Source organism: Hyperolius riggenbachi, chromosome 1 (assembly GCF_040937935.1).
Source record: "Hyperolius riggenbachi isolate aHypRig1 chromosome 1, aHypRig1.pri, whole genome shotgun sequence".
NCBI lineage: Eukaryota > Metazoa > Chordata > Amphibia > Anura > Hyperoliidae > Hyperolius > Hyperolius riggenbachi.
Genome location: NC_090646.1, coordinates 671631883 through 671655100, shown reverse-complemented (window position 1 = coordinate 671655100; position 23218 = coordinate 671631883). Strand labels below are relative to the sequence as shown.

General features: G+C 59.0%; 1 protein-coding gene across 4 annotated transcripts in view; it reads left to right on the top strand.

Annotated features, from left to right (window-relative positions):
- DNAI1 (dynein axonemal intermediate chain 1) overlaps positions 1 to 23218 on the top strand; it is a 269556-nt gene that overhangs the window by 20979 nt on the left and 225359 nt on the right. For all 4 annotated transcript variants that reach the window (XM_068253053.1, XM_068253042.1, XM_068253033.1 and 1 more), the window contains exons 2-3: positions 1232 to 1305; positions 1418 to 1486. In XM_068253053.1, the coding sequence (XP_068109154.1) occupies positions 1285 to 1305; positions 1418 to 1486 (90 nt within the window). In that variant the 5' untranslated portion in view covers positions 1232 to 1284. The remainder of the gene's footprint in view (positions 1 to 1231; positions 1306 to 1417; positions 1487 to 23218) is intronic.

The window sequence follows — 23218 nt, the reverse complement described above, 5'->3', positions numbered from 1 at the left end:
CATTCTAACACATGGATATGTTTTGTTTTAAACCATTCCATTATTGCCCTAGCTTTATGTTTAAGATCGTTGTCCTGCTGGAAGGTGAACCTCCGCCCCAGTCTCAAGTCTTTTGCAGACTCCAGGAGGTTTTCTTCCAAGTTTGCACTGTATTTGGCTCCATCCATCTTCCCATCAACTCTGACCAGCTTCCCTGTCCCTGCTGAAGAGATGCACCCCCCGAGCATGACGCTGCCACCACCATATTTGACAGTGGGGATGGTGTGTTCAGAGTGATGTGCAGTGTTAGTTTTCTGCCACTGTGCATTTTGGCCAAAAAGTTCCATTTTGGTCTCATCTGACCAGAGCACCTTCTTCCACATGGTTGCTGTGTCCCTCACATGGCTTGTGGCAAACTGCAAATGGGACTTCTTATGCTTTTCTGTTAACAATGGCTTTCTTCTTGCCACTCTTCCATAAGAGCCAACTTTGTGCAGTGCACAACTAATAGTTGTCCTATGGACAGATTCCCCAACCTGAGCTGTAGATCTCTGCAGCTCGTCCACAGTCACCATGGGCCTCTTGACTGCATTTCTGTTCAGCGCTCTCCTTGTTCGGCCTGTGAGTTTAGGTGGACGGCCTTGTCTTGGTAGGTTTACAGTTGTGCCATACTCCTTCCATTTCTGAATGATCGCTTGAACAGTGCTCCGTGGGATGTTCAAGGCTTTGGAAATCTTTTTGTAGCCTAAGCCTACTTTAAATTTCTCAATAACTTTATCCCCAACCTGTCTGGTGTGTTCTTTGGACTTCATGGTGTTTTTGCTCCCAATATTCTCTTAGACAACCTCTGAGTCTGTCACAGAGCAGCTGTATTTGTACTGACATTAGATTACACACAGGTGCACTCTATTTAGTCATTAGCACTCATCAGGCAATGTCTATGGGCAACTGACTGCACTCAGACCAAAGGGGGCTGAATAATTACGCACAGCCTACTTTGCAGTTATTGATTTGTAAAAAATGTTTGGAATCATGTATGATTTCCGTTCCACTTCTCACGTGTACACCACTTTGTATTGGTCTTTCACGTGAAATTCCACTAAAATTGATGCATGTTTGTGGCAGTAATGTGACAAAATGTGGAAACTTCAAGGGGGCCGAATACTTTTGCAAGCCACTGTATGTGCAGGATGTCAGTGGCTTGTGTGTAACCAGAAATCTGAGTAAAGTATTTGGTGATTTCCTCTCTCAGGCACAGTGATTGTATAGAGGCTTCGCAGACACGGTAACCAGAGAGGAGACACCATGCCACACAGAGCCAAGCAGGTAACACTCACCCCTCTGTGTCTGTTATTCCTTTATAAAGAGAACCTGTCCTCTATGTACAGTGATGCTGAGCCAGTTCGTTCTCCCTTGTCACCATGTTGTGTCTTTACAGAACGTCGCTCCGGTTCTGACTCAGAAGCCAAATGTCACCAAACAGACCAAAATCACAAACAGGAGACGGGTAAGCAGAGCAACGATACTGTGTACATTATTTATAGCATACCTCCCAACATTTTGAGATGAGAAAGAGGGTCACTTAAGCCACGCCCCATCACACCCCTTGTCACACATACCATAAAGATTTCATAAGAAAAATATGTTATTTTATAATTCAAACCTCACTGGTCATTTCTATCCTGGTTCATTTACCTTCATATTAACCACTTCAGCCTTCAGTGCTGTTTCACCTTATGCATCCGAGCAACTTTCACCTCCCATTCATTCACCAATAACTTTATCACTACTTATCACAATGAAATTATCTATATCTTGTTTTTTCCACCACCATTTAGGCTTTCTTTGGGTGGCACATTTTGCTAAGAATTATTTTAGTATAAATCCATTTTAACAGGAAGATTAAGGGGAAAAAATAAAAAAAATCATTATTTCTAAGTTTTCTGCAATTATAGTTTTAAAATAATACATGCTACCGTAATTAAAACCCATGTATTTTATTTGCCCATTTGTCCCGCTTATTACACCATTTAATTTATGTCCCTATCACAATGTATGGCGCCAATATTTTATTTGGAAATAAAGATGCATTTTTTTCAGTTTTGCGTCCATCACTATTTACAAGCCTATAATTTAAAACATAATAAAGTAATATACTTTACTATGTACATATTTAAAAAGTCCCTAAGGTAAATATTTATGTAATTTTTTTTATTTTTTTTCAATTTACAAAAAAAAAATGTATACCTATCTGGGAGTGTGGGAGGTAAGGGGTCAATTAAGAGGGACAGAGGGATGGGGCTCCCAAAGACGGACTGTTCCTCCAAAAGGCATATGCCAATGTAAGGTGACAAAGCCTGCCAATACACGGATCTGTTTTTTGCTTGTTTTTTGGGGGCAATATAATAATTTTGATCACATTTCTGTGAAACTCTTCTGATCATCCTTCAGTCAATTTTGGAAAATTTATTAACCTTCCTGGCGGTAACCCCGAACGTAGTTCGGGGTAAGCCGCTCAGGAGGTTTTCTCAGGCCCTGCTGGGCCGATTTGAGTAAATTTTTTTTTTTTTTTGCTGAACGCAGCTAGCACTTTGCTAGCTGCGTCAGCACTTCGATCTCCGCCGCCCCGCGCTCGATCGCTGCTATCCGCGTCGCAACACAGCCCCCCCCCCCCCCTAGACCCCTGCGCTGCCTGGCCTATCGGCAACAGGCAGCGGCAAGGGGTGGATCGGGACTCCCTTAGACGTCACGACGTCCATGACGTCGGTGACGTCATCCCGCCACGGCGACGGGGGAAGCCCTCCAGGAAATCCCGTTCTTTGAACGGGATTTCCTGATCGCCCATCGCCGGAGGCGATCGGCGGGGCTGGGGGGATGCCGCTGAGCAGCGGCTATCATGTAGCGAGCCCTAGGCTCGCTACATGATTTAAAAAAAAAAAAAAAAAAAAAAACGGCTGCGCTGCCCCCTGGTGGTTTTTAATAGACCGCCAGGGGGGTTAATTGAAAAGGTGATTCAGCATGTTGGAAAATTTGTATCAAGCAGGTGGGGAAGAGCAGTGTGGGGGAGGAGCAACAGTGAAGGGGGAGGAGCTCTGTAGTTGGGGGGAGGAGCAGTCAGGGATTGACAGCTGCATAGCATTGCACTGCATCGAGCATTACAACACCAGGAGTTTGGTTGATTTTTGGTCAGATTTTTGTTGAAATCTAATCTAAATTGAATAAACCAAGTGGTAGGGATTCGGTAACGAATGCCCAGACAATTCTAATTCTTGAGTGACCGATCATACTCCATACAGGCTTTCATTGATCCAAGTGTGGCTGCAATTAAAGGGAACATGAGAGGAGAGAGACATATGGAGGCTGACATGTTTATTTCGTTTTAAACAATGCAGATTGCCTGGCTTTCCTGCTGATCCTCTTCCTCTATTACTTTAAGCCATAGACCCTGAACAAGGTGTTTCTGACTGAAGTGTGGCTGGATTAGCCGCATGCTTGTTTCAGTTGTGTGATTCAGACACTACTGCAGCCAAAGAGATCAGCAGGGCTGCCAGGCAAATGGTATTCTTTAAAAGGACATACATTTGTCAGCTTCCATATGTCTTTCACCTTGGTTTTCTTTTTAACAGTGAAAGCGGAACTTATGTTAATGTTAACAAAGCACTCCCTCCCTCTCTTCCCCTTCTGCCCTGGCACACACAGGTGGTGGTATCTGGGGAGCTCCTCCCACACTTCCCCTCTGCCTAGGCACACCCAGGTGGTGGCATCTGGGGAGCTCCTCCCACTCTTCCCCTTCTGCCTCAGCACACACAGGTGGTGGCATCTGGGGAGCTCCTCCCACTCTTCCCCTTCTGCCTAGGCACACACAGGTGGTGGTATCAGGTGAGCTCCTCCCACTCTTCCCCTTCTGCCTAGGCACACACAGGTGGTGGTATCTGGGGAGCTCCTCCCACACATCCCCTCTGCCTAGGCACACCCAGGTGGTGGCATCTGGGAAGCTCCTCCCACTCTTCTCCTCTGCCTAGGCACACACAGGTGGTGGCATCTGGGGAGCTCCTCCCACTCTTCCCCTTCCGCCTAGGCACACACAGGTGGTGGCATCTGCAGAGCTCCTCCCACTCTTCCCCTCTGCCTAGGCACACACAGGTGGTGGCATCTGGGAAGCTCCTCCCACTCTCCCCCTTCTGCCTAGGCACACACAGGTGGTGGCATCAGGTGAGCTCCTCCCACTCTTCCCCTTCTGCCTAGGCACACACAGGTGGTGGCATCTGGGGAGCTCCTCCCACTCTTCCCCTCTGCCTAGGCACACACAGGTGGTGGCATCTGGGGAGCTCCTCCCACTCTTCCCCTCTGCCTAGGCACACACAGGTGGTGGCATCTGGGGAGCTCCTCCCACTCTTCCCATCTGCCTAGGCACACACAGGTGGTGGCATCTGGGGAGCTCCTCCCACTCTTCTCCTCTGCCTAGGCACACCCAGGTGGTGGCATCTGGGGAGCTCCTCCCACTCTTCACCTTCTGCCTAGGCACACACAGGTGGTGGCATCTGGGGAGCTCCTCCCACTCTTCTCCTCTGCCTAGGCACACACAGGTGGTAGCATCTGGGGAGCTCCTCCCACTCTTCCCCTCTGCCTAGGCACACCTAGGTGGTGGCATCTGGGGAGCTCCTCCCACACTTCCCCTCTGCCTAGGCACACCCAGGTGGTGGCCTCTGGGGAGCTCCTCCCACTCTTCTCCTCTGCCTAGGCACACACAGGTAGTGGCATCTGGGGAGCTCCTCCCACTCTTCCCCTCCTGCCTAGCACACACAGGTGGTGGCATCTGGAGAGCTCCTCCCACTCTTCCCCTCCGGCCTAGCACACACAGGTGGTGGTATCAGGTGAGCTCCTCCCACTCTTCCCCTCTGCCTAGGCACACACAGGTGGTGGCATCTGGGGAGCTCCTCCCACTCTTCCCCTCTGCCTAGGCACACACAGGTGGTGGCATCTGGGGAGCTCCTCCCACTCTTCCCCTCTGCCTAGGCACACACAGGTGGTGGCATCTGGGGAGCTCCTCCCAGCCTTCCCCTCTGCCTAGGCACACCCAGGTGGTGGCATCAGGTGAGCTCCTCCCACTCTTCCCCTCTGCCCAGGCACACATAGGTGGTGGCATCTGGGGAGCTCCTCCAACTATTCCCCTCTGCCTAGGCACACACAGGTGGTGGCATCTGGGGAGCTCCTCCCACCCTCCCCCTCTGCCTAGGCACACACAGGTGGTGGCATCTGGGGAGCTCCTCCCACTCTTCCCCTTCCGCCTAGGCACACACAGGTGGTGGCATCTGCAGAGCTCCTCCCACTCTTCCCCTCTGCCTAGGCACACACAGGTGGTGGCATCTGGGAAGCTCCTCCCACTCTTCCCCTTCTGCCTAGGCACACACAGGTGGTGGCATCAGGTGAGCTCCTCCCACTCTTCCCCTTCTGCCTAGGCACACACAGGTGGTGGTATCAGGTGAGCTCCTCCCACTCTTCCCCTCTGCTTAGGCACACACAGGTGGTGGCATCTGGGGAGCTCCTCCCACTCTTCCCCTCTGCCTAGGCACACACAGGTGGTGGCATCTGGGGAGCTCCTCCCACTCTTCCCCTTCTGCCTAGACACACACAGGTAGTGGCATCTGGAGAGCTCCTCCCACTCTTCCCCTTCTGCCTAGGCACACACAGGTGGTGGCATCTGGGGAGCTCCTCCCACTCTTCCCCTCTGCCTAGGCACACACAGGTGGTGGCATCTGGGGAGCTCCTCCCACTCTTCCCCTCGGCCTAGGCACACCCAGGTGGTGGCATCAGGTGAGCTCCTCCCACTCTTCCCCTCTGCCTAGGCACACACAGGTGGTGGCATCTGCAGAGCTCCTCCCACTCTTCCCCTTCTGCCTAGGCACACACAGGTGGTGGCATCTGGGGAGCTCCTCCCACTCTTCCCCTCTGCCTAGGCACACACAGGTGGTGGCATCTGGGGAGCTCCTCCCACCCTTCCCCTCTGCCTAGGCACACACAAGTGGTGGCATCTGGGGAGCTCCTCCCACTCTTCCCCTTCTGTCTAGGCACACACAGGTGGTGGCATCTGCAGAGCTCCTCCCACTCTTCCCCTCTGCCTAGGCACACACAGGTGGTGGCATCTGGGGAGCTCCTCCCACTCTTCCCCTCTGCCTAGGCACACCCAGGTGGTGGCATCTGGGAAGCTCCTCCCACTCTTCTCCTCTGCCTAGGCACACACAAGTGGTGGCATCTGGGGAGCTCCTCCCACTCTTCCCCTTCCGCCTAGGCACACACAGGTGGTGGCATCTGCAGAGCTCCTCCCACTCTTCCCCTCTGCCTAGGCACACACAGGTGGTGGCATCTGGGAAGCTCCTCCCACTCTTCCCCTTCTGCCTAGGCACACACAGGTGGTGGCATCAGGTGAGCTCCTCCCACTCTTCCCCTTCTGCCTAGGCACACACAGGTGGTGGTATCAGGTGAGCTCCTCCCACTCTTCCCCTCTGCTTAGGCACACACAAGTGGTGGCATCTGGGGAGCTCCTCCCACTCTTCCCCTCTGCCTAGGCACACACAGGTGGTGGCATCTGGGGAGCTCCTCCCACACTTCCCCTCTGCCTAGGCACACCCAGGTGGTGGCCTCTGGGGAGCTCCTCCCACTCTTCTCCTTTGCCTAGGCACACACAGGTGGTGGCATCTGGGGAGCTCCTCCCACTCTTCCCCTCCTGCCTAGCACACACAGGTGGTGGCATCTGGAGAGCTCCTCCCACTCTTCCCCTCCGGCCTAGCACACACAGGTGGTGGTATCAGGTGAGCTCCTCCCACTCTTCCCCTCTGCCTAGGCACACACAGGTGGTGGCATCTGGGGAGCTCCTCCCACTCTTCCCCTCGGCCTAGGCACACACAGGTGGTGGCATCTGGGGAGCTCCTCCCACCCTCCCCCTCTGCCTAGGCACACCCAGGTGGTGGCATCAGGTGAGCTCCTCCCACTCTTCCCCTCTGCCCAGGCACACATAGGTGGTGGCATCTGGGGAGCTCCTCCCACTCTTCCCCTCTGCCTAGGCACACACAGGTGGTGGCATCTGGGGAGCTCCTCTCACCCTCCCCCTCTGCCTAGGCACACACAGGTGGTGGCATCTGGGGAGCTCCTCCCACTCTTCCCCTTCCGCCTAGGCACACACAGGTGGTGGCATCTGCAGAGCTCCTCCCACTCTTCCCCTCTGCCTAGGCACACACAGTTGGTGGCATCTGGGAAGCTCCTCCCACTCTTCCCCTTCTGCCTAGGCACACACAGGTGGTGGCATCAGGTGAGCTCCTCCCACTCTTCCCCTTCTGCCTAATCACACAGGTAGTGGTATCAGGTGAGCTCCTCCCACTCTTCCCCTCTGCTTAGGCACACACAGGTGGTGGCATCTGGGGAGCTCCTCCCACTCTTCCCCCCTGCCTAGGCACACACAGGTGGTGGCATCTGGGGAGCTCCTCCCATTCTTCCCATCTGCCTAGGCACACACAGGTGGTGGCATCTGGGGAGCTCCTCCCACTCTTCTCCTCTGCCTAGGCACACCCAGGTGGTGGCATCTGGGGAGCTCCTCCCACTCTTCACCTTCTGCCTAGGCACACACAGGTGGTGGCATCTGGGGAGCTCCTCCGACTCTTCCCCTCGGCCTAGGCACACCCAGGTGGTGGCATCAGGTGAGCTCCTCCCACTCTTCCCCTCTGCCTAGGCACACACAGGTGGTGGCATCTTGGGAGCTCCTCCCACTCTTCCCCTTCTGCCTAGGCACACACAGATGGTGGCATCTGGGGAGCTCCTCCCACTCTTCCCCTCTGCCTAGGCACACACAGGTGGTGGCATCTGGGGAGCTCCTCCCACCCTTCCCCTCTGCCTAGGCACACACAAGTGGTGGCATCTGGGGAGCTCCTCCCACTCTTCCCCTTCTGTCTAGGCACACACAGGTGGTGGCATCTGCAGAGCTCCTCCCACTCTTCCCCTCTGCCTAGGCACACACAGGTGGTGGCATCTGGGGAGCTCCTCCCACTCTTCCCCTCTGCCTAGGCACACCTAGGTGGTGGCATCTGGGAAGCTCCTCCCACTCTTCTCCTCTGCCTAGGCACACACAGGTGGTGGCATCTGGGGAGCTCCTCCCACTCTTCCCCTTCCGCCTAGGCACACACAGGTGGTGGCATCTGCAGAGCTCCTCCCACTCTTCCCCTCTGCCTAGGCACACACAGGTGGTGGCATCTGGGAAGCTCCTCCCACTCTCCCCCTTCTGCCTAGGCACACACAGGTGGTGGCATCAGGTGAGCTCCTCCCACTCTTCCCCTTCTGCCTAGGCACACACAGGTGGTGGTATCAGGTGAGCTCCTCCCACTCTTCCCCTCTGCTTAGGCACACACAGGTGGTGGCATCTGGGGAGCTCCTCCCACTCTTCCCCTCTGCCTAGGCACACACAGGTGGTGGCATCTGGGGAGCTCCTCCCACTTTTCCCCTTCTGCCTAGACACACACAGGTGGTGGCATCTGGAGAGCTCCTCCCACTCTTCCCCTTCTGCCTAGGCACACACAGGTGGTGGCATCTGGGGAGCTCCTCACACTCTTCCCCTCTGCCTAGGCACACACAGGTGGTGGCATCTGGGGAGCTCCTCCCACTCTTCCCCTCTGCCTAGGCACACACAGGTGGTGGCATCTGGGGAGCTCCTCCCACTCTTCCTATCTGCCTAGGCACACACAGGTGGTGGCATCTGGGGAGCTCCTCCCACTCTTCTCCTCTGCCTAGGCACACCCAGGTGGTGGCATCTGGGGAGCTCCTCCCACTCTTCACCTTCTGCCTAGGCACACACAGGTGGTGGCATCTGGGGAGCTCCTCCCACTCTTCTCCTCTGCCTAGGTACACACAGGTGGTAGCATCTGGGGAGCTCCTCCCACTCTTCCCCTCTGCCTAGGCACACCTAGGTGGTGGCATCTGGGGAGCTCCTCCCACACTTCCCCTCTGCCTAGGCACACACAGGTGGTGGCATCTGGGGAGCTCCTCCCACTCTTCCCCTCCTGCCTAGCACACACAGGTGGTGGCATCTGGAGAGCTCCTCCCACTCTTCCCCTCCGGCCTAGCACACACAGGTGGTGGTATCAGGTGAGCTGCTCCCACTCTTCCCCTCTGCCTAGGCACACACAGGTGGTGGCATCTGGTGAGCTCCTCCCACTCTTCCCCTCTGCCTAGGCACACACAGGTGGTGGCATCTGGGGAGCTCCTCCCAGCCTTCCCCTCTGCCTAGGCACACCCAGGTGGTGGCATCAGGTGAGCTCCTCCCACTCTTCCCCTCTGCCCAGGCACACATAGGTGGTGGCATATGGGGAGCTCCTCCCACTCTTCCCCTCTGCCTAGGCACACACAGGTGGTGGCATCTGGGGAGCTCCTCCCACCCTCCCCCTCTGCCTAGGCACACACAGGTGGTGGCATCTGGGGAGCTCCTCCCACTCTTCCCCTTCCGCCTAGGCACACACAGGTGGTGGCATCTGCAGAGCTCCTCCCACTCTTCCCCTCTGCCTAGGCACACACAGGTGGTGGCATCTGGGAAGCTCCTCCCACTCTTCCCCTTCTGCCTAGGCACACACAGGTGGTGGCATCAGGTGAGCTCCTCCCACTTTTCCCCTTCTGCCTAGGCACACACAGGTGGTGGTATCAGGTGAGCTCCTCCCACTCTTCCCCTCTGCTTAGGCACACACAGGTGGTGGCATCTGGGGAGCTCCTCCCACTCTTCCCCTCTGCCTAGGCACACACAGGTGGTGGCATCTGGGGAGCTCCTCCCACTCTTCCCCTTCTGCCTAGACACACACAGGTGGTGGCATCTGGAGAGCTCCTCCCACTCTTCCCCTTCTTCCTAGGCACACACAGGTGGTGGCATCTGGGGAGCTCCTCCCACTCTTCCCCTCTGCCTAGGCACACACAGGTGGTGGCATCTGGGGAGCTCCTCCCACTCTTCCCCTCTGCCTAGGCACACACAGGTGGTGGCATCTGGGGAGCTCCTCCCATTCTTCCCATCTGCCTAGGCACACACAGGTGGTGGCATCTGGGGAGCTCCTTCCACTCTTCTCCTCTGCCTAGGCACACCCAGGTGGTGGCATCTGGAGAGCTCCTCCCACTCTTCACCTTCTGCCTAGGCACACACAGGTGGTGGCATCTGGGGAGCTCCTCCGACTCTTCCCCTCGGCCTAGGCACACCCAGGTGGTGGCATCAGGTGAGCTCCTCCCACTCTTCCCCTCTGCCTAGGCACACACAGGTGGTGGCATCTTGGGAGCTCCTCCCACTCTTCCCCTTCTGCCTAGGCACACACAGATGGTGGCATCTGGGGAGCTCCTCCCACTCTTCCCCTCTGCCTAGGCACACACAGGTGGTGGCATCTGGGGAGCTCCTCCCACCCTTCCCCTCTGCCTAGGCACACACAGGTGGTGGCATGTGGGGAGCTCCTCCCACCCTTCCCCTCTGCCTAGGCACACACAGGTGGTGGCATCTGGGGAGCTCCTCCCACTCTTCACCTTCTGTGTAGGCACACACAGGTGGTGGCATCTGCAGAGCTCCTCCCACTCTTCCCCTCTGCCTAGGCACACACAGGTGGTGGCATCTGGGGAGCTCCTCCCACTCTTCCCCTCTGCCTAGGCACACACAGGTGGTGGCATGTGGGGAGCTCCTCCCACTCTTCCCCTCTGCCTAGGCACACACAGGTGGTGGCATCTGGGGAGCTCCTCCCACTTTTCCCCTTCTGCCTAGACACACACAGGTGGTGGCATCTGGAGAGCTCCTCCCACTCTTCCCCTTCTGCCTAGGCACACACAGGTGGTGGCATCTGGGGAGCTCCTCACACTCTTCCCCTCTGCCTAGGCACACACAGGTGGTGGCATCTGGGGAGCTCCTCCCACTCTTCCCATCTGCCTAGGCACACACAGGTGGTGGCATCTGGGGAGCTCCTCCCACTCTTCTCCTCTGCCTAGGCACACCCAGGTGGTGGCATCTGGAGAGCTCCTCCCACTCTTCACCTTCTGCCTAGGCACACACAGGTGGTGGCATCTGGGGAGCTCCTCCGACTCTTCCCCTCGGCCTAGGCACACCCAGGTGGTGGCATCAGGTGAGCTCCTCCCACTCTTCCCCTCTGCCTAGGCACACACAGGTGGTGGCATCTTGGGAGCTCCTCCCACTCTTCCCCTTCTGCCTAGGCACACACAGATGGTGGCATCTGGGGAGCTCCTCCCACTCTTCCCCTCTGCCTAGGCACACACAGGTGGTGGCATCTGGGGAGCTCCTCCCACCCTTCCCCTCTGCCTAGGCACACACAAGTGGTGGCATCTGGGGAGCTCCTCCCACTCTTCCCCTTCTGTGTAGGCACACACAGGTGGTGGCATCTGCAGAGCTCCTCCCACTCTTCCCCTCTGCCTAGGCACACACAGGTGGTGGCATCTGGGGAGCTCCTCCCACTCTTCCCCTCTGCCTAGGCACACACAGGTGGTGGCATCTGGGGAGCTCCTCCCACTCTTCCCCTCTGCCTAGGCACACACAGGTGGTGGCATCTGGGGAGCTCCTCCCACTTTTCCCCTTCTGCCTAGACACACACAGGTGGTGGCATCTGGAGAGCTCCTCCCACTCTTCCCCTTCTGCCTAGGCACACACAGGTGGTGGCATCTGGGGAGCTCCTCACACTCTTCCCCTCTGCCTAGGCACACACAGGTGGTGGCATCTGGGGAGCTCCTCCCACTCTTCCCCTCTGCCTAGGCACACACAGGTGGTGGCATCTGGGGAGCTCCTCCCACTCTTCCCCTTCTGCCTAGGCACACACAGGTGGTGGCATCTGGGGAGCTCCTCCCACTCTTCTCCTCTGCCTAGGCACACCCAGGTGGTGGCATCTGGGGAGCTCCTCCCACTCTTCACCTTCTGCCTAGGCACACACAGGTGGTGGCATCTGGGGAGCTCCTCCCACTCTTCTCCTCTGCCTAGGCACACACAGGTGGTAGCATCTGGGGAGCTCCTCCCACTCTTCCCCTCTGCCTAGGCACACCTTGGTGGTGGCATCTGGGGAGCTCCTCCCACACTTCCCCTCTGCCTAGGCACACACAGGTGGTGGCATCTGGGGAGCTCCTCCCACTCTTCCCCTCCTGCCTAGCACACACAGGTGGTGGCATCTGGAGAGCTCCTCCCACTCTTCCCCTCCGGCCTAGCACACACAGGTGGTGGTATCAGGTGAGCTCCTCCCACTCTTCCCCTCTGCCTAGGCACACACAGGTGGTGGCATCTGGGGAGCTCCTCCCACTCTTCCCCTCTGCCTAGGCACACACAGGTGGTGGCATCTGGGGAGCTCCTCCCAGCCTTCCCCTCTGCCTAGGCACACCCAGGTGGTGGCATCAGGTGAGCTCCTCCCACTCTTCCCCTCTGCCCAGGCACACATAGGTGGTGGCATCTGGGGAGCTCCTCCCACTCTTCCCCTCTGCCTAGGCACACACAGGTGGTGGCATCTGGGGAGCTCCTCCCACCCTCCCCCTCTGCCTAGGCACACACAGGTGGTGGCATCTGGGGAGCTCCTCCCACTCTTCCCCTTCCGCCTAGGCACACACAGGTGGTGGCATCTGCAGAGCTCCTCCCACTCTTCCCCTCTGCCTAGGCACACACAGGTGGTGGCATCTGGGAAGCTCCTCCCACTCTTCCCCTTCTGCCTAGGCACACACAGGTGGTGGCATCAGGTGAGCTCCTCCCACTCTTCCCCTTCTGCCTAGGCACACACAGGTGGTGGTATCAGGTGAGCTCCTCCCACTCTTCCCCTCTGCTTAGGCACACACAGGTGGTGGCATCTGGGGAGCTCCTCCCACTCTTCCCCTCTGCCTAGGCACACACAGGTGGTGGCATCTGGGGAGCTCCTCCCACTCTTCCCCTTCTGCCTAGACACACACAGGTGGTGGCATCTGGAGAGCTCCTCCCACTCTTCCCCTTCTGCCTAGGCACACACTGGTGGTGCCATCTGGGGAGCTCCTCCCACTCTTCCCCTCTGCCTAGGCACACACAGGTGGTGGCATCTGGGGAGCTCCTCCCACTCTTCCCCTCTGCCTAGGCACACACAGGTGGTGGCATCTGGGGAGCTCCTCCCATTCTTCCCATCTGCCTAGGCACACACAGGTGGTGGCATCTGGGGAGCTCCTCCCACTCTTCTCCTCTGCCTAGGCACACCCAGGTGGTGGCATCTGGAGAGCTCCTCCCACTCTTCACCTTCTGCCTAGGCACACACAGGTTGTGGCATCTGGGGAGCTCCTCCGACTCTTCCCCTCGGCCTAGGCACACCCAGGTGGTGGCATCAGGTGAGCTCCTCCCACTCTTCCCCTCTGCCTAGGCACACACAGGTGGTGGCATCTTGGGAGCTCCTCCCACTCTTCCCCTTCTGCCTAGGCACACACAGATGGTGGCATCTGGGGAGCTCCTCCCACTCTTCCCCTCTGCCTAGGCACACACAGGTGGTGGCATCTGGGAAGCTCCTCCCACCCTTCCCCTCTGCCTAGGCACACACAAGTGGTGGCATCTGGGGAGCTCCCCCCACTGTTCCCCTTCTGTCTAGGCACACACAGGTGGTGGCATCTGCAGAGCTCCTCCCACTCTTCCCCTCTGCCTAGGCACACACAGGTGGTGGCATCTGGGGAGCTCCTCCCACTCTTCCCCTCTGCCTAGGCACACACAGGTGGTGGCATCTGGGGAGCTCCTCCCACTCTTCCCCTCTGCCTAGGCACACACAGGTGGTGGCATCTGGGGAGCTCCTCCCACTCTTCCCCTCTGCCTAGGCACACACAGGTGGTGGCATCTGGGAAGCTCCTCCCACTCTTCCCCTTCTGCCTAGGCACACACAGGTGGTGGCATCAGGTGAGCTCCTTCCACTCTTCCCCTTCTGCCTAGGCACACACAGGTGGTGGCATCTGAATAGCTCCTCCCACTCTTCCCCTTCTGCCTAGGCACACACAGGTGGTGGCATCTGGGGAGCTCCTCCCACTCTTCCCCTCTGCCTAGGCACACACAGGTGGTGGCATCTGGGGAGCTCCTCCCACTCTTCCCCTCTGCCTAGGCACACACAGGTGGTGGCATCTGGGGAGCTCCTCCCACTCTTCCCCTTCATCCTAGGCACACACAAGTGGTGGTATCTGCAGAGCTCCTCCCACTCTTCCCCTCTGCCTAGGCACACACAGGTGGTGGTATCAGGTGAGCTCCTCCCACTCTTCCCCTTCTGCCTAGGCACACCCAGGTGGTGGCATCAGGTGAGCTCCTCCCACTCTTCCCCTTCTGCCTAGGCACACACAGGTGGTGGCATCTGGGGAGCTCCTCCCACTCTTCCCCTCCTGCCTAGCACACACAGGTGGTGGCATCTGGGGAGCTTCTCCCACTCTTCCCCTCTGCCTAGGCACACACAGGTGGTGGCATCTGGGGAGCTCCTCCCACTCTTCCCCTCTGCCTAGGCGCACACAGGTGGTGGCATCTGGGGAGCTCCTCCCACTCTTCCCCTTCTGCCTAGACACACACACAGGTGGTGGCATCTGGAGAGCTCCTCCCACTCTTCCCCTTCTGCCTAGGCACACACAGGTGGTGGCATCTGAGGAGCTCCTCCCACTCTTCCCCGCTGCCTAGGCACACACAGGTGGTGGTATCAGGTGAGCTCCTCCCACTCTTCCCCTCTGCCTAGGCACACACAGGTGGTGGCATCTGGGGAGCTCCTCCCACTCTTCCCCTCTGCCTAGGCGCACACAGGTGGTGGCATCTGGGGAGCTCCTCCCACTCTTCCCCTTCTGCCTAGACACACACACAGGTGGTGGCATCTGGAGAGCTCCTCCCACTCTTCCCCTTCTTCCTAGGCACACACAGGTGGTGGCATCTGGGGAGCTCCTCCCACTCTTCCCCTCTGCCTAGGCACACACAGGTGGTGGCATCTGGGGAGCTCCTCCCACTCTTCCCCTCTGCCTAGGCACACACAGGTGGTGGCATCTGGGGAGCTCCTCCCATTCTTCCCATCTGCCTAGGCACACACAGGTGGTGGCATCTGGGGAGCTCCTCCCACTCTTCTCCTCTGCCTAGGCACACCCAGGTGGTGGCATCTGGAGAGCTCCTCCCACTCTTCACCTTCTGCCTAGGCACACACAGGTGGTGGCATCTGGGGAGCTCCTCCGACTCTTCCCCTCGGCCTAGGCACACCCAGGTGGTGGCATCAGGTGAGCTCCTCCCACTCTTCCCCTCTGCCTAGGCACACACAGGTGGTGGCATCTTGGGAGCTCCTCCCACTCTTCCCCTTCTGCCTAGGCACACACAGATGGTGGCATCTGGGGAGCTCCTCCCACTCTTCCCCTCTGCCTAGGCACACACAGGTGGTGGCATCTGGGGAGCTCCTCCCACCCTTCCCCTCTGCCTAGGCACACACAAGTGGTGGCATCTGGGGAGCTCCTCCCACTCTTCCCCTTCTGTGTAGGCACACACAGGTGGTGGCATCTGCAGAGCTCCTCCCACTCTTCCCCTCTGCCTAGGCACACACAGGTGGTGGCATCTGGGGAGCTCCTCCCACTCTTCCCCTCTGCCTAGGCACACACAGGTGGTGGCATCTGGGGAGCTCCTCCCACTCTTCCTCTCTGCCTAGGCACACACAGGTGGTGGCATCTGGGGAGCTCCTCCCACTCTTCTCCTCTGCCTAGGCACACCCAGGTGGTGGCATCTGGGGAGCTCCTCCCACTCTTCACCTTCTGCCTAGGCACACACAGGTGGTGGCATCTGGGGAGCTCCTCCCACTCTTCTCCTCTGCCTAGGCACACACAGGTGGTAGCATCTGGGGAGCTCCTCCCACTCTTCCCCTCTGCCTAGGCACACCTTGGTGGTGGCATCTGGGGAGCTCCTCCCACACTTCCCCTCTGCCTAGGCACACACAGGTGGTGGCGTCTGGGGAGCTCCTCCCACTCTTCCCCTCCTGCCTAGCACACACAGGTGGTGGCATCTGGAGAGCTCCTCCCACTCTTCCCCTCCGGCCTAGCACACACAGGTGGTGGTATCAGGTGAGCTCCTCCCACTCTTCCCCTCTGCCTAGGCACACACAGGTGGTGGCATCTGGGGAGCTCCTCCCACTCTTCCCCTCTGCCTAGGCACACACAGGTGGTGGCATCTGGGGAGCTCCTCCCAGCCTTCCCCTCTGCCTAGGCACACCCAGGTGGTGGCATCAGGCGAGCTCCTCCCACTCTTCCCCTCTGCCCAGGCACACATAGGTGGTGGCATCTGGGGAGCTCCTCCCACTCTTCCCCTCTGCCTAGGCACACACAGGTGGTGGCATCTGGGGAGCTCCTCCCACCCTCCCCCTCTGCCTAGGCGCACACAGGTGGTGGCATCTGGGGAGCTCCTCCCACTCTTCCCCTTCTGCCTAGGCACACACAGGTGGTGGCATCTGCAGAGCTCCTCCCACTCTTCCCCTCTGCCTAGGCACACACAGGTGGTGGCATCTGGGAAGCTCCTCCCACTCTTCCCCTTCTGCCTAGGCACACACAGGTGGTGGCATCAGGTGAGCTCCTCCCACTCTTCCCCTTCTGCCTAGGCACACACAGGTGGTGGTATCAGGTGAGCTCCTCCCACTCTTCCCCTCTGCTTAGGCACACACAGGTGGTGGCATCTGGGGAGCTCCTCCCACTCTTCCCCTCTGCCTAGGCACACACAGGTGGTGGCATCTGGGGAGCTCCTCCCACTCTTCCCCTTCTGCCTAGGCACACCCAGGTGGTGGCATCTGGAGAGCTCCTCCCACTCTTCACCTTCTGCCTAGGCACACACAGGTGGTGGCATCTGGGGAGCTCCTCCGACTCTTCCCCTCGGCCTAGGCACACCCAGGTGGTGGCATCAGGTGAGCTCCTCCCACTCTTCCCCTCTGCCTAGGCACACACAGGTGGTGGCATCTTGGGAGCTCCTCCCACTCTTCCCCTTCTGCCTAGGCACACACAGATGGTGGCATCTGGGGAGCTCCTCCCACTCTTCCCCTCTGCCTAGGCACACACAGGTGGTGGCATCTGGGGAGCTCCTCCCACCCTTCCCCTCTGCCTAGGCACACACAAGTGGTGGCATCTGGGGAGCTCCTCCCACTCTTCCCCTTCTGTGTAGGCACACACAGGTGGTGGCATCTGCAGAGCTCCTCCCACTCTTCCCCTCTGCCTAGGCACACACAGGTGGTGGCATCTGGGGAGCTCCTCCCACTCTTCCCCTCTGCCTAGGCACACACAGGTGGTGGCATCTGGGGAGCTCCTCCCACTCTTCCTCTCTGCCTAGGCACACACAGGTGGTGGCATCTGGGGAGCTCCTCCCACTCTTCTCCTCTGCCTAGGCACACCCAGGTGGTGGCATCTGGGGAGCTCCTCCCACTCTTCACCTTCTGCCTAGGCACACACAGGTGGTGGCATCTGGGAAGCTCCTCCCACTCTTCTCCTCTGCCTAGGCACACACAGGTGGTAGCATCTGGGGAGCTCCTCCCACTCTTCCCCTCTGCCTAGGCACACCTTGGTGGTGGCATCTGGGGAGCTCCTCCCACACTTCCCCTCTGCCTAGGCACACACAGGTGGTGGCATCTGGGGAGCTCCTCCCACTCTTCCCCTCCTGCCTAGCACACACAGGTGGTGGCATCTGGAGAGCTCCTCCCACTCTTCCCCTCCGGCCTAGCACACACAGGTGGTGGTATCAGGTGAGCTCCTCCCACTCTTCCCCTCTGCCTAGGCACACACAGGTGGTGGCATCTGGGGAGCTCCTCCCACTCTTCCCCTCTGCCTAGGCACACACAGGTGGTGGCATCTGGGGAGCTCCTCCCAGCCTTCCCCTCTGCCTAGGCACACCCAGGTGGTGGCATCAGGCGAGCTCCTCCCACTCTTCCCCTCTGCCCAGGCACACATAGGTGGTGGCATCTGGGGAGCTCCTCCCACTCTTCCCCTCTGCCTAGGCACACACAGGTGGTGGCATCTGGGGAGCTCCTCCCACCCTCCCCCTCTGCCTAGGCGCACACAGGTGGTGGCATCTGGGGAGCTCCTCCCACTCTTCCCCTTCTGCCTAGGCACACACAGGTGGTGGCATCTGCAGAGCTCCTCCCACTCTTCCCCTCTGCCTAGGCACACACAGGTGGTGGCATCTGGGAAGCTCCTCCCACTCTTCCCCTTCTGCCTAGGCACACACAGGTGGTGGCATCAGGTGAGCTCCTCCCACTCTTCCCCTTCTGCCTAGGCACACACAGGTGGTGGTATCAGGTGAGCTCCTCCCACTCTTCCCCTCTGCTTAGGCACACACAGGTGGTGGCATCTGGGGAGCTCCTCCCACTCTTCCCCTCTGCCTAGGCACACACAGGTGGTGGCATCTGGGGAGCTCCTCCCACTCTTCCCCTTCTGCCTAGACACACACAGGTGGTGGCATCTGGAGAGCTCCTCCCACTCTTCCCCTTCTGCCTAGGCACACACTGGTGGTGGCATCTGGGGAGCTCCTCCCACTCTTCCCCTCTGCCTAGGCACACACAGGTGGTGGCATCTGGGGAGCTCCTCCCACTCTTCCCCTCTGCCTAGGCACACACAGGTGGTGGCATCTGGGGAGCTCCTCCCATTCTTCCCATCTGCCTAGGCACACACAGGTGGTGGCATCTGGGGAGCTCCTCCCACTCTTCTCCTCTGCCTAGGCACACCCAGGTGGTGGCATCTGGAGAGCTCCTCCCACTCTTCACCTTCTGCCTAGGCACACACAGGTGGTGGCATCTGGGGAGCTCCTCCGACTCTTCCCCTCGGCCTAGGCACACCCAGGTGGTGGCATCAGGTGAGCTCCTCCCACTCTTCCCCTCTGCCTAGGCACACACAGGTGGTGGCATCTTGGGAGCTCCTCCCACTCTTCCCCTTCTGCCTAGGCACACACAGATGGTGGCATCTGGGGAGCTCCTCCCACTCTTCCCCTCTGCCTAGGCACACACAGGTGGTGGCATCTGGGAAGCTCCTCCCACCCTTCCCCTCTGCCTAGGCACACACAAGTGGTGGCATCTGGGGAGCTCCTCCCACTCTTCCCCTTCTGTCTAGGCACACACAGGTGGTGGCATCTGCAGAGCTCCTCCCACTCTTCCCCTCTGCCTAGGCACACACAGGTGGTGGCATCTGGGGAGCTCCTCCCACTCTTCCCCTCTGCCTAGGCACACACAGGTGGTGGCATCTGGGGAGCTCCTCCCACGCTTCCCCTCTGCCTAGGCACACACAGGTGGTGGCATCTGGGGAGCTCCTCCCACTCTTCCCCTCTGCCTAGGCACACACAGGTGGTGGCATCTGGGAAGCTCCTCCCACTCTTCCCCTTCTGCCTAGGCACACACAGGTGGTGGCATCAGGTGAGCTCCTTTCACTCTTCCCCTTCTGCCTAGGCACACACAGGTGGTGGCATCTGAATAGCTCCTCCCACTCTTCCCCTTCTGCCTAGGCACACACAGGTGGTGGCATCTGGGGAGCTCCTCCCACTCTTCCCCTCTGCCTAGGCACACACAGGTGGTGGCATCTGGGGAGCTCCTCCCACTCTTCCCCTCTGCCTAGGCACACACAGGTGGTGGCATCTGGGGAGCTCCTCCCACTCTTCCCCTTCATCCTAGGCACACACAAGTGGTGGTATCTGCAGAGCTCCTCCCACTCTTCCCCTCTGCCTAGGCACACACAGGTGGTGGTATCAGGTGAGCTCCTCCCACTCTTCCCCTTCTGCCTAGGCACACCCAGGTGGTGGCATCAGGTGAGCTCCTCCCACTCTTCCCCTTCTGCCTAGGCACACACAGGTGGTGGCATCTGGGGAGCTCCTCCCACTCTTCCCCTCCTGCCTAGCACACACAGGTGGTGGCATCTGGGGAGCTTCTCCCACTCTTCCCCTCTGCCTAGGCACACACAGGTGGTGGCATCTGGGGAGCTCCTCCCACTCTTCCCCTCTGCCTAGGCGCACACAGGTGGTGGCATCTGGGGAGCTCCTCCCACTCTTCCCCTTCTGCCTAGACACACACACACAGGTGGTGGCATCTGGAGAGCTCCTCCCACTCTTCCCCTTCTGCCTAGGCACACACAGGTGGTGGCATCTGAGGAGCTCCTCCCACTCTTCCCCGCTGCCTAGGCACTCACAGGTGGTGGCATCTGGGGAGCTCCTCCCACTCTTCCCCTCTGCCTAGGCACACACAGGTGATGGCATCTGGGGAGCTCCTCCCACTCTTCCCCTCTGCCTAGGCACACCCAGGTGGTGGCATCTGGGGAGCTCCTCCCACTCTTCACCTTCTGCCTAGGCACACACAGGTGGTGGCATATTATGAGCTCCTCCTACTCTTCCCCTTCTGCCTCAGCACACACAGGTGGTGGCATATTATGAGCTCCTCCCACTCTTCCCCTTCTGCCTCGGCACACACAGGTGGTGGCATATTATGAGCTCCTCCCACTCTTCCCCTTCTGCCTAGGCACACACAGGTGGTTGCATCTGGGAAGCTCCTCCCACTCTTCCCCTCTGCCTAGGCACACACAGGTGGTGGCATCTGGGGAGCTCCTCCCACTCTTACCCTCTGCCTAGGCACACACAGGTGGTGGCATCTGGGGAGCTCCTTCCACTCTTCCCCTCTGCCTAGGCACACAAAGGTGGTGGCATCTGAGAAGCTCCTCCCACTCTTCCCCTTCTGCCTAGGCACACACAGGTGGTGGCATCAGGTGAGCTCCTTCCACTCTTCCCCTTCTGCCTAGGCACACACAGGTGGTGGCATCTGAATAGCTCCTCCCACTCTTCCCCTTCTGCCTAGGCACACACAGGTGGTGGCATCTGGGGAGCTCCTCCCACTCTTCCCCTCTGCCTAGGCACACACAGGTGGTGGCATCTGGGGAGCTCCTCCCACTCTTCCCCTTCATCCTAGGCACACACAGGTGGTGGTATCTGCAGAGCTCCTCCCACTCTTCCCCTCTGCCTAGGCACACACAGGTGGTGGCATCTGGGGAGCTCCTCCCACTCTTCCCCTCTGCCTAGGCACACACATGTGGTGGCATCTGGTGAGCTCCTCCCACTCTTCCCCTCTGCCTAGGCACACACAGGTGGTGGCATCTGGGAAGCTCCTCCCACTCTTCCCCTTCTGCCTAGGCACACACAGGTGGTGGTATCAGGTGAGCTCCTCCCACTCTTCCCCTTCTGCCTAGGCACACCCAGGTGGTGGCATCAGGTGAGCTCCTCCCACTCTTCCCCTTCTGCCTAGGCACACACAGGTGGTGGCATCTGGGGAGCTCCTCCCACTCTTCCCCTTCTGCCTAGGCACACACAGGTGGTGGCATCAGGTGAGCTCCTCCCACTCTTCCCCTTCTGCCTAGGCACACACAGGTGGTGGCATCTGGGGAGCTCCTCCCACTCTTCCTCTGTGCCCTGGCACACACAGGTGGTGGCATCTGGGGAGCTTCTCCCACTCTTCCCCTCTGCCTAGGCACGCACAGGTGGTGGCATCTGGGAAGCTCCTCCCACTCTTCCCCTTCTGCCTAGGCACACACAGGTGGTGGTATCAGGTGAGCTCCTCCCACTCTTCCCCTTCTGCCTAGGCACACACATGTGGTGGCATCTGGGAAGCTCCTCCCACTCTTCCCCTCTGCCTAGGCACACACAGGTGGTGGCATCTGGGGAGCTCCTCCCACTCTTCCCCTTCTGCCTAGACACACACAGGTGGTGGCATCTGGGAAGCTCCTCCCACTCTTCCCCTTCTGCCTAGGCACACACAGGTGGTGGTATCAGGTGAGCTCCTCCCACTCTTCCCCTTCTGCCTAGGCACACCCAGGTGGTGGCATCAGGTGAGCTCCTCCCACTCTTCCCCTTCTGCCTAGGCACACACAGGTGGTGGCATCTGGGGAGCTCCTCCCACTCTTCCCCTTCTGCCTAGGCACACACAGGTGGTGGCATCAGGTGAGCTTCTCCCACTCTTCCCCTTCTGCCTAGGCACACACAGGTGGTGGCATCTGGGGAGCTCCTCCCACTCTTCCCCTGTGCCCTGGCACACACAGGTGGTGGCATCTGGGGAGCTTCTCCCACTCTTCCCCTCTGCCTAGGCACGCACAGGTGGTGGCATCTGGGAAGCTCCTCCCACTCTTCCCCTTCTGCCTAGGCACACACAGGTGGTGGTATCAGGTGAGCTCCTCCCACTCTTCCCCTTCTGCCTAGGCACACACATGTGGTGGCATCTGGGGAGTTCCTCCCACTCTTCCCCTCTGCCTAGGCACACAGAGGTGGTGGCATCTGGGGAGCTCCTCCCACTCTTCCCCTTCTGCCTAGACACACACACAGGTGGTGGCATCTGGAGAGCTCCTCCCACTCTTCCCCTTCTGCCTAGGCACACACAGGTGGTAGCATCTGGGGAGCTCCTCCCACTCTTCCCCTCTGCCTAGGCACTCACAGGTGGTGGCATCTGGGGAGCTCCTCCCACTCTTCCCCTCTGCCTAGGCACACACAGGTGGTGGCATCTGGGGAGCTCCTCCCACTCTTCCCCTCTGCCTAGGCACACCCAGGTGGTGGCATCTTGGGAGCTCCTCCCACTCTTCCCCTCTGCCTAGGCACACCCAGGTGGTGGCATCTGGTGAGCTCCTCCCACTCTTCACCTTCTGCCTAGGCACACACAGGTGGTGGCATATTATGAGCTCCTCCTACTCTTCCCCTTCTGCTTCGACACACACAGGTGGTGGCATATTATGAGCTCCTCCCACTCTTCACCTTCTGCCTAGGCACACACAGGTGGTGGCATCTGGGAAGCTCCTCCCACTCTTTCCCTCTGCCTAGGCACACACAGGTGGTGGCATATTATGAGCTCCTCCCACTCTTCCCCTTCTGCCTAGGCACACACAGGTGGTGGCATCTGGGGAGCTCCTCCCACTCTTCCCCTTCTGCCTAGGCACACACAGGTGGTGGCATCTGGGGAGCTCCTCCCACTATTCCCCTCTGCCTAGGCACACACAGGTGGTGGCATCTGGGAAGCTCCTCCCACTCTTCCCCTCTGCCTAGGCACACACAGGTGGTGGCATATTATGAGCTCCTCCCACTCTTCCCCTTCTGCCTCAGCACACACAGGTGGTGGCATATTATGTTCTCCTCCCACTCTTCACCTTCTGCCTCGGCACACACAGGTGGTGGCATCTGGGGAGCTCCTCCCACTCTTCCCCTTCTGTCTATGGAGTCACGGGTGGCTTAATTAAAGGAAACCTGAGGTGAGAGTGATTTGGAGGCTGC